This window comes from Salvelinus fontinalis, chromosome 11 (assembly GCF_029448725.1).
Source record: "Salvelinus fontinalis isolate EN_2023a chromosome 11, ASM2944872v1, whole genome shotgun sequence".
NCBI classification, from domain to species: Eukaryota; Metazoa; Chordata; class Actinopteri; order Salmoniformes; family Salmonidae; genus Salvelinus; species Salvelinus fontinalis.
The window spans coordinates 10,706,365-10,720,019 of record NC_074675.1 but is presented as its reverse complement, the minus strand read 5'-3'; the positions used below and the strand labels follow the sequence as shown (position 1 = coordinate 10,720,019).

General features: G+C 43.6%; 1 protein-coding gene across 2 annotated transcripts; it reads left to right on the top strand.

Moving 5' to 3' along the window:
- Positions 1-2,294: 2,294 nt before the first annotated feature.
- LOC129864998 (fibroblast growth factor 4B-like) lies at positions 2,295-11,038 on the top strand. 2 transcript variants are annotated; one of them, XM_055937381.1, is made up of 3 exons: positions 2,295-3,104; positions 3,623-3,717; positions 6,585-11,038. In XM_055937381.1, the coding sequence occupies exons 1-3, from the start codon at positions 2,765-2,767 to the stop codon at positions 6,762-6,764; spliced, it is 615 nt and encodes a 204-aa protein (XP_055793356.1). In that variant the 5' UTR covers positions 2,295-2,764; the 3' UTR covers positions 6,765-11,038. The 2 variants fall into 2 exon arrangements, with proteins under 2 accessions (XP_055793356.1, XP_055793355.1); XM_055937380.1 differs by having other exon boundaries at positions 2,301-3,104; positions 3,614-3,717.
- The last annotated feature ends 2,617 nt before the right edge of the window (positions 11,039-13,655 follow it).

The window sequence follows — 13,655 nt, the reverse complement described above, 5'->3', positions numbered from 1 at the left end:
GCCTCCAGCGACGGTCCGCGGTCCGGAGGCTCCAGCGACGGTCCCCGGTCCGGAGGCTCCAGTGACGGCCCCCAGTCCGGAGCCTCCAGCGCGGTCCGCAGTCCGGAGCCTCCAGCGACGGTCCCCAGTCCGGAGCCTCCAGCGACGGTCCGCAGTCCGGAGCCTCCAGCGACGGTCCCCAGTCCGGAGCCTGCAGCGACGGTCCCGTCCGGAGCCTCCAGCGACGGTCCCCAGTCCGGAGGCTCCAGCGACGGTCCCCAGTACGGAGGCTCCAGCGACGGTCCCCAGTCCGGAGGCTCCAGCGACGGTCCCCAGTCCGGAGGCTCCAGCGACGGTCCCCAGTCCGGAGCCTCCAGCGAGGGCTCCCAGTCAGGAGCCTCCAGCGACGGTCCCCAGTCCGGAGCCTACAGCGACGGTCCCGTCCGGAGCCTCCAGCGACGGTTCCCAGTCCGGAGCCTGCAGCGACGGTCCCCAGTCCGGAGGCTCCAGCGACGGTCCCCAGTACGGAGGCTCCAGCGACGGTCCCCAGTCCGGAGGCTCCAGCGACGGTCCCCAGTCCGGAGGCTCCAGCGACGGTCCCCAGTCCGGAGGCTCCAGCGACGGTCCCCAGTCCGGAGCCTCCAGCGACGGTCCCCAGTCCGGAGCCTCCAGCGAGGGCTCCCAGTCAGGAGCCTCCAGCGAGGGTTCCCAGACCAGAGCCTCCGGCGGCGATCGGTGGTTTGGTTCCTCCAGCAGTGATCTACGGTCCGGAGTCCGCAACGACGATCTACGGTCCAGAGTCCGTGACAACAATCTACGGTCCGGAGTCCCCGGCGCCGATCCCCGCACTAGAAGCGCCACCGAAGTGGGGGGAGCCTCAAGCGGAGCGGGGTCTGCGTCCCGCACCGGAGCCTCCACCGAGATGAGATGCCCACCCGGACCCTCCCCTATAGGTTCAGGTTTGCGGCCGGAGTCCGCACCTTTGGAGGGGGTACTGTCACGCCCTGACCTTAGAGAGCCTTTTTTATTCTATATTTGGTTAGGTCAGGGTGTGACTTGGGTGGGCAAATCTATGTGTTCTATTTCTTTGTTGGCCGGGTATGGTTCCCAATCAGAGGCAGCTGTCTATCGTTGTCTCTGATTGGGGACATACTTAGGCAGCCTGTTTTCCACCTGCGTTTGTGGGATCTTGTTTTTGCATAGTGGCTGTCTAGCCCTGCAGAACTTTACGTTCGTTTACATATATATATTTTTTTGGTGTTCATCTAATAAAGTACGATGTACACTTACCATGCTGCGCCTTGGTCTCCTCATTCTAACGACGGACGTAACAACTGTTCCCCTTTCACTTGAACTGTAGATCACTTAAACTGTATAATTGTGAAAAATATTGCTGCCCCAATATTGCTGTCCCAAAATATAACCTTCCCAATTAGAATTTTTATAGCAATGATTTTTAGAAGTTAAAACATTTACAACAATCATTGCTTATTGTATAGTAATGGAGTGTTTTATGTTATTACACAAATGGAAGAACAGTCCATATCCACTTCTGGAAGAGCAAATATCAGGCTGCAACTCCATTCCTGTAGTCCTATATACAATTGCAATGCAATCTTTGCTATGTAATAACATGTTAATACAATGTTATAGGCTGAAATGTTATTTATCATGGAAACTGGTCTACATTCTGATTTTAAGAAATGTATGGATATAAAAAATGTGATGTAGCAAACAAAATGCTTTGTCTTTTCAAATTGACAATTTTACCAAAGCAATGATTTCATATAACTGTTGTTTGTGTATCAGCAACAGCGCCCCTCTTAGTGGTTGCCAAGGTATGACTTGACTTGTGCTCCTTGGCACCCTAAGCACCTGGGGAACCACGTAGCATGGTACTCTCTGACGTATAGGCATTCCCCGCGGCGTATGCGTTATGTAGTCTGTTCAAGGCTGACAAAAACACCGCGTTTTCCTGAAGGTTGGGGGGTAAAGGAACCTGTAGACGGAAAGATCACTCACATTCCTGTGACATGTTAATATTGGTTTTCTTTTTTTAATCGGTGGCAAGTGCATTCTCTCTATAATAAACAGAAATCTTTCCAGGAATTCCCAAAATGTGTTGCTGTGTAAAACTTCCTGAACAAACAGCGAAGGAAGTGGCGGACAGGATTGCCATTGCTCTCCGGTGACTACTGGACTGTTTTTACACCTTCATTCTAAATAAGGAAGCAGCCTGTCAGACATATGACCAGCGTCCCAATTTGGGCTCCGTCAAAGTACCCATCGCATCCCATGATTGCTCAACTCTACCCAATGAAACTCCTCTCCCCCTGCCCCAACTCACATGTGAAGTGACAGCGGCTGCACATACTCTCATCAGACTTGCAGCTCAGCGCTTGCTGCATACACTTTCTGGGTTGCAACTTCTTCCTCTCTCTCTCCCCTCCCTCACTTTGACGGGCGGCAATGAAGTCAGAGTGATGTCATATAAGGATACGAGTGCCTGGCAAGGTGACATGGGTTTTTGGTGAGTGGTATTCTCCACAGCCAGCGTTGCCTATCGAGAGAGGCGTGGAGCTGCAAAAGATGATCATCACCACCACCTCAAGCTCTGTCACGCTCTCTCCCTTTTCTACTCCTCTTTCAGGCTGTCATTTCATGCCAGAAGACCTGATCTGCCTTCCAAAAATAAGCCTTTACCACCATGCCGAAGGAAGAAAAACAAGAAGACAGGTATTTTTAGGGCCAGTAACTTTGACCACGTGCCCCGAAGGTAAACTGGATGGCCATTGCGCAAAGGTTCTTCATCGGTATGTGCAACGAGGCCAGCACGCACTCGACGTTGACTGCAATTGTTCTCTTGGGGTCTCTATTGGGGATTGTGTCATCATATCCGATTCCAAGCAGGACTAATGCAACTTTATTGGAGCAAAGGTGGGAGACCCTCTTTTCCCGCTCCGTTCTGGGAATCTCTGGGGCGAAATCGGACATGAATTGGGAGACTGACTATTTGATGGGCATCAAGAGAGTGCGGCGACTTTACTGCAACGTGGGCATTGGATTTCACCTGCAGATCCTCCCTGACGGCAGGATAAACGGTGTACATAATGAGAACCAGTACAGTGAGTCGCATCCTGAAATGTAATTCAATAGAGAACATATAATATGAGCGGTCCCAAGTAAAGGCGACTTGAGAGCTCCTTGTCGGCCTTGCATGATATTTAATCATTGAGGTCGGCAACATTGAATGTCTCTCAAAGCAAAGACAAATCTATTAAAAAACCTTGTATCAGTCCGTGCTAAATATCTTCCCAGGCCAAAACATGACATGAATGCTTGGACCAATATAGACGCCAACTTATTTTTACACTGGCTCCTTCTGTGGCCCAGAAAAGAATTGCCATGCACGTCAGAAAGTGCAGTTATGATAGATATTCATTTGGGCAACAGGAAATGAACAGCATTGCTCCCCAAATGATACAGAACACAGACGTTGCATGCAGAGTAGCCCCCTACAAGGTTACACCCACCGCTGCATTATGCACGTCTTTGTTCCCCCATAATCAAACGCATTGATACACTGTCAATTTGACAAGGTCCCTCTGTATAACACCATGCTTTGTTTGACTAGGTCTAATAGAGATCTCTACGGTGGAGAGAGGAGTGATAAGTATGTATGGAGTGAGAAGTGAGCTGTTTGTCGCAATGAACAGCAGAGGAAGGTTGTATGGAACGGTAGGTGTGCGCAATTGTATTTCCCTCTATTGCTGGCATGCTATTTCTAAGAGAGATGGAGAAAAACACAATGTGTTTGAGATTAGCTAACTTCTTTGTTAATATGTTATTACAAATTATATATTTTAAAGAATTAGTTTTGTTAAGTAGACCCTTTGCATTATTTTGTTCTCTGTGAATCAAATATTACCTCACTGGCGGGAGCGTTCATGATTATTCATAAATTATTCATAATTTCCAATTTCCCAGGTTATAACTTGTTTCAGTACGGTCTTTCTGTAGCTTGTGTAGCATAATGGAAAGGGTTTTTGTGAAGGATAACAAAAATGTAATTCTTATTGAAATATGATCTATTGAATAAGACGATATAAACGATGCCTAAGGAACTCGTTAGTTAACAATAGCCTAATAGTCTATCAATCATCTGATTGCTTTCCTGAGAGGTGAATGTCTGAAGCTATTTATTGAAGCAATCAGTCAACGTTCAAGGTGGGACTACTAATCTAAAGAGAAGGTGCTTTAGCATTGATTATATTAAGATTGATTTTATGGCCCAATGTTGAATGAAAATATTGCACCAAAGAGTCAGTCTAGTGTTGGCCTACTGCTGTAAATTGGTCTGAATTGGCAAACATTTGGCTCTGACATTTTAGCCTATAAAACTGCACCCTGCTTTTGGCTTGCAGTCAAAGATGGTTTAGTATGAAGATACAATAAAACTTCAACAAAATGCAGTCTCAAATAGCCGCCTGTTCCTTTTAATAGCCGGGCATCGTCACACATTTCAGCAAATAAACGCCTGTTTCAAATAAACGATGGGTCTAAATGCATTGTTTACAAGTGAACTTCAGTGCATATGGTAAGGATTGCGCAATAAAAGATACAGGAGAGCAACCTTATTGCCATGGATGAGACTGCAGTGTGGTTTGACATGGTCGCCTCAATTACAGTGGATACAAAGAGTGAGAGAATGATGCTGAAGCTGAACTTGCGGTGTGTGATAGGCAGCCTAGTCATTGCAAGTCTGATCTGCAGTGGATGTGTTAATATAATGTTTATACTGGTCATACTGGTCACAATAAAGTGTTGTAGTCTTTTCAACATGTTATTGAGCAATAGATGCCTTGCTCAAATGGAAGCCTCCAATTCAAACTCCTATTAGACAGATCTGCAAGTGTTATAATGTAAGCGCCAGTTGTGTTTGGTGACTGAAGCAAATAAACCGCTCTGGCTATTATTTTAAGTTGTACAGTATGTAGAAACTGCATCTCCAATAGAAATCCCCTATCTCGCTTGTAGCTGATGTCATGGCAACGTTGGCTAGCCAAACTCATGCGCAGAAACACGTAATCGGTACTAATGGTCGTTTGGTGCCGAACTGCGCATGAGCAGACCACCAATCAAAGGCACTCCTTTGATATACAGTTGTTTTTGACGAAAATTAAAACATGTAAGTGTCAATCTAGGTTGTGCCTTTAGATTTCGAGAAAATTAACAACTAAGGAAGAATTTTTCACTTCTCTCATTGACTTCTCAAGGGTTTCCGGAAGTCTCGCGATGTTGGGCCTCTGGGTTTATAAACTGGGACTGAACACAGTAGTGTTTAGCTGCAGTTAACATCCCTATCTATTGCCGTGGAGGAGATCTACAACTTGCTGAAATGTATTTAATGTGTTCAGCTTGACAAGACACTGTAAATCAGCAGGCAATGATTCATCATGACGTTGATGAACAAGGAGTGTCAGAACTCTTTTTAACCACGTTTAGTCCAGTCCTCTGTTTCCTCTGTATTTGGATTACTCTTGAAATAGTTTATTGTCTGTATGTTTATGTTAGATCGGCAGAAAACCCAATACTTGAATCATGAAAAATTATCTAAAAAATGATTACTATAGAACTTGGAAATGATTGAATATGAATGACTGCATTACACGAGAAATTTAGAGCATGTGGTTTTAGAAGTTTGAAGTTGTCATTTAAAGCCAGCATGCAGTCTTTTTAATTAACATTGTTTATTTTTTATTTTATCCCCTTTTCTCCCCAATTTTCGTGGTATCCAATCGCTAGTAATTACTATCTTGTCTCATCGCTACAACTCCCGTACGGGCTCGGGAGAGACGAAGTTCGAAAGCCTCCGAAGCACAACCCAACCCAACTTAACACTGCGCGCCTCCAACCCGGAAGCCAGCCGCACCAATGCGTCGGAGGAAACACCGTGCACCTGGCCCTTGGTTAGCGTTGGTTAGCGCGCACTTAGCCTTGGTTAGCACGCACTGCGCCCGGCCCGCCACAGGAGTCGCTGGAGCGCGATAAGACAAGGATATCCCTACCGGCCAAACCCTCCCTAACCCGGACGACGCTAGGCCAATTGTGCATCGCCCCACGGACCCCCGGTCGCGGCCGGCTGCGACAGAGCCTGGGCGCGAACCCAGAGACTCTGGTGGCGCAGCGCCCTAGACCACTGCGCCACCCGGGAGGCCCTAATTAACATTTTTAATCATCACTGTATGTCTATTTCATGGAAAATAACTCCAAATATATTTTTTATCATTTATTTCACTCCTTTTGCCATTGAAATTATGTCTGATCATGTATGCGGGTTGATAGAAATGTAAATATATTTACATACACAACCCCAATTGGTGGATAGAATCATCTAGACTACCCGCTTACCCCTTCACAGTCATTGGTAACCCGCTTACCCCTTCACAGTCATTGGTCAGAATAACCAGATCAAATTATGATGTCATGCTGTGGGCCAAAAACTCCATCCCACCTTAACAGGCTAAAATTTCAGGTATTTTTTTCCAAATGTTCTTATGCAAAAAGCTTTTTGTTGACCTTGTCTCTCCATTTGCCATTTTTAGAAATTCTTCCGGGATGAGTGCAAGTTCAAGGAGACCTTGCTGCCAAACAACTACAATGCCTATGAGTCTTCGGTTTACAAGGGCTCCTACATCGCCCTCAGCAAACATGGCCGCGCAAAGAGAGGCAACAAGGCCACCACCGCCATGACTGTCACACACTTCCTCCCCCGATTAGTATGATCAAAGCTGGCAATAACTCACTAATTTGCACATGTGGATGTTCTCCCAGGTAATATAGAATTATACAATATAAATATATACCATTACAAAAGAACTGCAAAAACTACACAAGTATTTATTATCTTTATATATGTATATTTGGATAGCTGCCTTTGTATTATAACTTATGTATATGCCATTATTTGCTGCTTATCACTTATCATTATCGATTGAGGAGTGTATTTACACTTTTCTGGAAGTACATACCGGTCGTAACGGGAGTAAATCAAGATAGTTGCTCAGCCAAACTCCATAACAAACGGATTTTGACATTATAACGCTTGCATATCTGTCTAATGGGAGCTTGAATCGGAGCTTCCTGGGCGTTCTCTAACTCACAGATACTGGGGCAGCTTCACCCTGTCTTTGGGGTGGATGACTAATATCCTTAGCTTTTAGGAGTGAAATGGATACTTTTTATTACCTCAAAGAACCACTTGACTGGATAAAGAGATGCATGGAATTACTGTATGCTCAAAGTAATACCTGTTTAGTTAATCCTTTCTCTGAGACCTTTGAACACTTGCTGGTCAACTCCCCTGTGTTCAAGATTGCCATTTTTTAGCAAATGGGGGTTTGAGAACGAGACTACTTAAATCCACTTCCCTTGCTGCACGATGTGAAGGTGCCTTGGTGTTCCCACTTGTGGCCCCCTTAAACTTGCATGTAAGAGACACCCGCTGTAGTCAGAAATAGGGCTGACACTCCGAGGAGGGCCTCAGGGGGGCAGGTCTATCTCTGGTTTATTTTCTTTTTCTGTAATTAGATCGATTAAGTAATATACACTCGGGTACACAGAGAGAAGACTAGAGGAGAACTTCCATGAGTGTGGGGAGGTAGAGAAACCCAGTTGCCCACCCACAGTAGAAGTTTAACCCCCATGTGAGACTCTAGTCTCTCCACAAGGTAATTTAAACATGGTGGGGCAGTTATGTGTTACAGACTGGATTCAAACCTCCTTTGTCTCAGAGCTCATTTGCATCATGGCTTGAAATGAACTGAAAAAGGGACTAGCATAAGAACGCACAATAAAACATGCATCTGCTCACAAACTCGGACACTGCTGACACCCAAAAGCTTTAGCGTTTGGCTTTGGGTGAGTGTGTGAAATGTAAAATTGTAAGCTTTTGTGCATCGCCATACATAAAGATGTCTATTAAGCCAATGAAAAATGATGTAAATATTGACAAATGTGAAACAGAAAAAAGAACCCGGAACAAGTTGCGTAGTTCAGGTTGCACAGTGACCATCCATGATGGTGCCTGATGTCTTTTATGTTGCTGAAAGTCGTTCCCATACATGATTATTTATTTGAGTTGTTTGTTAAAGTGTGTTTGGTGAAATCCCATAGACACCTCCCATATCAGTGTGCTCTGCAGCAGCACTGCAGTGGCAGAAAGTTGTTGCAAGCGGTAGTTTGATGGTTTTAAATGTAATTACGGGAGGCTCAGTTCCTAGAGTCAATGTGTAGCACTGGACTGAAGGACAGTGCAGTGCCTCATAGTTGATAGTGTTCTTTCCTCTGCTGCTGGTTACTTGAAAACGGAGGCTTCTCACTCTGCCCACCCCAAGTCACCCTCTGGGAATGTTCTCTTTGGTGGAGCCGAGGAGGAGCAGGACTATTTTAACCTAGGAAAGACTTATGGGATGCGGCCTGCTGTCTCTGTTTGTTGAATCCCCTGCAAGAATGTGTCTCATCCAGGAGGACTGGCTGCTCCCCACATACTCCCCTTTAACCAGTACCACCCCGGTCGTCAGAGACCCCTGTGAAAACCCATGGGGCTGGAGGGACCTTGGGATTCCAGCAGTAACCCAGGAGCTTCCTCTCCTGCTTTAGTCCTTTTTTAGTTCACGGTCAGAGTCATGGACCAGTGTTGACCCTGACTCTGTGTCCAGGGGGGTCTGCTATTTGAGTCACCCCCCCCTTCCCCCCCACTCCCATCAAATCCATGTTTGTCTTTATTTGATAGTGTTATCTCTCTATTTGATTCATTTGCAATGAATTTGATGTAAAGCTAGTTGATTGGTTTTAAAAGGACATACAGGGCTGTGCTGGGTTATTTATTTATGGAATTCCTTATGCACTGTTTGAATGATCTCCATAGAAAGACCATCAGTGGCCTCCAAGACTTCCATCTTGTCCTTAATTGCTTGTATATGCGTGGCTTTAAAGCTACATTCTGTGATTGGTGCATCCATTTTTGGACTTTAAATGTAATGTAAATGAGCCTTTATAGCCATTTATTCTTAAAGAATATAGCTTAGAAATGCCTCATGACCTTAGTTAAACAGTCTTACCCCATCAGAACCCAAAATATAAGATTGGTTTATTCCACTGTTTGTGAACAATGTAATTGTAAACAAACACTGTGGGTTAAAAATAGGTTAAAACTATAAAAACTAGTGGCTAGGCAGCGTTTTGTTTTTCGAATCATAGACTGTAGCTTTAAAAAAAAAATGTCATTGTCACTTTTCATATCTGATTGCCTGGCTGAGAATGCATGTGTCTTGAGATCTACAGTTGTTTGAGTTATGTCTTTAATTTCTCTTGCCGAAGTTCAAACACTTGGTTTGATGCGTCTCTGCCCTGCATTAATGTGAATGCAGGTTTCATTTTTGTTCCTCTCACACCCCTTCCCTCACACACTTGTGCGTAGTCTACATCCGAATACTTCCGGGGAGGGGACCTCTGCAGACTTGATGCAGCACTTGAGGCAAAGAGCAAAGTCACTGCAAGTCTCTATCCTCCCAGTTCTCTGTGTCTCTACAGCAGGCCTTGTGGGCCACTGTGACGTCAACCAACCAACTGCTCTTCAGGAATCACCTAGCTCTGCCTGAGAACAAAGGCTCTGATGTCAAAAGACTGTGGACAAGAGCTTCCAATCCTATCTAAAACAACCCTTCCCTTACACTTTCGCAATCTTAACAGAGAGGTCTTGGAACGGTTATTTAAAGATTTTAGTGGCACATTGGAGTATTGCAGGGGAGTTTCATATTGCAGTGTAACTGTTAAACAATTTACACAGTTTACAAGAGTCCGTTGAGGTTATTTTCAGGATGGATGGAAGCTTTCTCTAAAGGGCAGCACCTACCTACCTGTACACTTACTAGTGGTGTGCAACAGGAATTTTTTATTTTTAGGATGGATTATTATGGGCATACAATGAATCTGTCACATGGTTTAGTGGCCTGGATCAAATCTCCTTTTCCTAACTTGTTGTAATGAGAATCTATGGACTGGAAGTAAATCCTGTTGTTTGTCTATTGGTTAAAGAGTAGTCTCAGAGATCAGACTTAAGACGTATTGCCGCTGTGACTGCATGTGGTATTACATGAAAACATTCTGGGATAGTTATTGACATTGGTAAATGGAAAAATGAAAAGAATTATCAGATACATTGTTCTGATAAAAGTGAGTCAAATATCTTTTTAATAAGTTCAATGTGAGTTCATTTGAACAGCTTAATCCTCATGTCAACATACCAGGGTGTGAAGTGTGTGTGTGTGTGTGTGTGTGTGTGTGTGTGTGTGTGTGTGTGTGTGTGTGTGTGTGTGTGTGTGTGTATGTGTGTGTGTTAGAGTCTTGCACACCCTCCCTCAAAGTCAACAAGATGTCAAAGGTGCACCTTATCAGAGATCTTGAAAATATTGAAAGTAGTGCTGCTTGTGTAAAGTGAAAGTTTGCTATCTTCAAAGTAGCTTATAAAATGGTGTCTTCCTATGTCTGAGCATGGTAACGGGATAGTGAGGCAACTAAAAGCTGGAAGCCTAAAGATTACAGGTTCATATTCTGTTCCCTATCAGACTTGACCAAAACATACGACCACAATAAATTCTAGTTATTTTTGAAAATGATTTGTGAAATGTGTCAATGAACTTCAGCAGAGAAGGCATCCTGTTATCATGCTTGATTGGGAGTGTGTCTGCATGTGTTTCCCTTGTGTGTTTCGGGAAAACTTTCTTTCTCTTGGTTTTGTACCCCTGCACTAAGGGGAGTGAGCTTCCACCTATGCCCCTTCTCTCTGTTAACATATACCTCACCTCCTGCCTTAGTTTTAATTTGTTATGACGATTGTAAAATAGTAGACTTCTGCAATCATTTATTTCTGAAAAACTGACGAGGGTACGTAAGAATACTAATATATTGAAAATGTTTTTCCTTTTATTTTTGTACGTATGTGCTGTGCACAGCATTCTACTGTATTCCTGAGATACCAATAAACGTTTGTTTTATATTTGTTGTTTTCTTGGTTTCTTATTGAGCCCGGGGCTGTAAGGGTTTGTTAAACGTGACAGAATCATGTACACGTCACCTAGGATGAGACCAACTTGATTTCCTCCTAGCACCTCACTCACAAAGATGAGTGAATTACCAAACATATAGTGTGTAATGCACACTGACCAGTGCGCTATGCCCTCTACAGCCTATTGTAAAACTTAAGGTGATCTACTATTTTAAGGTTCAGGGGCACCGCTCTGCAAAATGTGACCCCTAAACCCCCTTATAGAATGTTGACACTTCTTATGTTGAAGCACCAACAACAAAGGCAAATCTGCAGTAGTTCTTGCTTGGAAAAGTGTCTAACATGAAATCATCATGTCTGAAGATTAGATTAGATCAACTTTATTGTCCCATCAGCAGGAATTCATTTAGTCAGGTGCTTAACAAGTACATAAAACATAGAAACAGAATAATAAAATTAATTTGAAAGGGCAATAGGATACATATCTGAAATAAGATAGTTATGACTGGTCATTTTATTTTTATTTGGTCCCACACTAGAACCCTCTGTGCTGTCCATATTGCGACATAAATTACCTTGTGGTTCCCTCTGCTGGTCAAACTCTGTAATGGTGGAATTGTTTGTGATGGACAGTCGGCACCAACAACCTAAAGGGGGCCCACACATCATCACATATACACACAGTGTAATGTTAATTTGGAGCTTAATTAGTCATATTCAGGCATGGATTTATGTTTTTATAATGAAATAGAAAACGTTAGATAGAAATAGAGCACTACATTAGATCTGTGTTTTTAAATGGTCAAATATTTATCTAAGTCTAAGATGTTGTCTTATCATTTAATTCAAACAGATTGTACCATAATGTTCCATTACTATCATAAAATTACGTTTTCAAAACATTAGAATGCTGTTGGGAATAGGTTGTATCGATTAGGGACAGGAAACCTTGGAAATTGGTTGTATAGATTATCTATAGACTTATGAAATGGATAAAACTGGATTCAATAAAGGGCTAATCCTTGACTCATTGTTTTTTTCTATGTCTCAGAAACATATATGTGTAATTAAAATATGCTTACTGGACAGAGGGGTATATTTCACACTGAGATGACAAAGGGTACCGTGAGTCCAAGGATCATGATTCTGAACGTTTTTTTTGCGTGAAAAAAATACGTCACTTTTGTACAGACATTGCTCAATGAGACTACGACGTTATTTGGTGACCAATACATTTAGACAAACAGTCAGGTGGAGATGCACCTCCTTCCTTCAGCCGAGAGAAAGACCCACATCTGCGTTGGGGGCGAACGCTGCGTAGGCTAAAGGATGTGAGCAGGAGTGCCATTTGGGTCTCTTTAAATAGAACCGTCCTCAAACTTTGGACCATCAGATCAGCTGAAGTTTGCAAGCAGTTTGCTGCAGAACTCAAAGCTACATCCAAAATCTCTGGGATACATTTTCTGTGTTTTGGGGGTAAAAGATGGAAATAACCAAGACATCTGGGATGAGGAACGCCGTTCTTGTGCTCTTACTGGCTGTTCTGCAGGGATTTCGACTAGTAGACGCTCTTCCAAACCCATCACCTCTCCTGGGATCCAACTGGTGGAATCCGAGAAGATACGTACACCTGCAGACGTCTTCAGACGTGAACAACTTCTACCTTGAGATCAGTTTAAATGGCTACGTGTAACGGCAGTCTAAGTCGTCCTCCTCAGACGAGGAGAGGCGAGAAGGATCTGAGGACCAATGTGCAGCGTGGTAATTTTCCATGATTTAATTCACACATAACAAGACACTATACAAAATGACAAAACAAACTAAACGTCACAGTCCTATCTGGTGCAGACCACAGAGACAGGAAACAACCACCCACAATCCCCAACACAAAACAAGCCACCTATATATGATTCTCAATCAGGGACAACGATTGACAGCTGTCTCTGATTGAGAACCATATTAGGCTGGACACAGAAACAGACAAACTAGACACACAACATAGAATTCCCACCCAGCTCACGTCCTGACCAACACTAAACAAGCAAAACACATAAGAACTATGGTCAGGACGTGACAGTACCCCCCATACCCCCATACACATGGTTAACAGATGTTAATGCGAGTGTAGCGAAACGCTTGTGCTTCTAGTTCTGACTATGCAGTTATAGAATTTGACGCCGGCTACAGTCAAACAAAAATAAACTAGACGTCAATTCACCATATTCTCTATCATTGACTACTTCAATGTCTAACTTGCTTGCTTATAGAACTTTGCATGCAATGCCCTGATATATTTAGTCCTCTAATCTCTGTGTTTGTGTAATTAGTTATAAGCTGTTTTTAAGGACATGTAAATGTGGCTCATATGGCCAACATCCCTCATTTATTGATGGTGCTGGCAAGGCCAGGTTGGATCTGATTGCATATGGATGTCCATTATATTCATCGAATGTTCTGTAAATTAAAATCTCCCCTGTCATGTGGTCCGGCGTCAAATTCTCCTACAGGGAACTATTAAAGTATTTTAGAATATTCACAAGAAAATCTGTTACTAACTGGATGGAAACCAAGCTATAGACACCCTAAAGACTCTGGCAAGTGTGCTAGT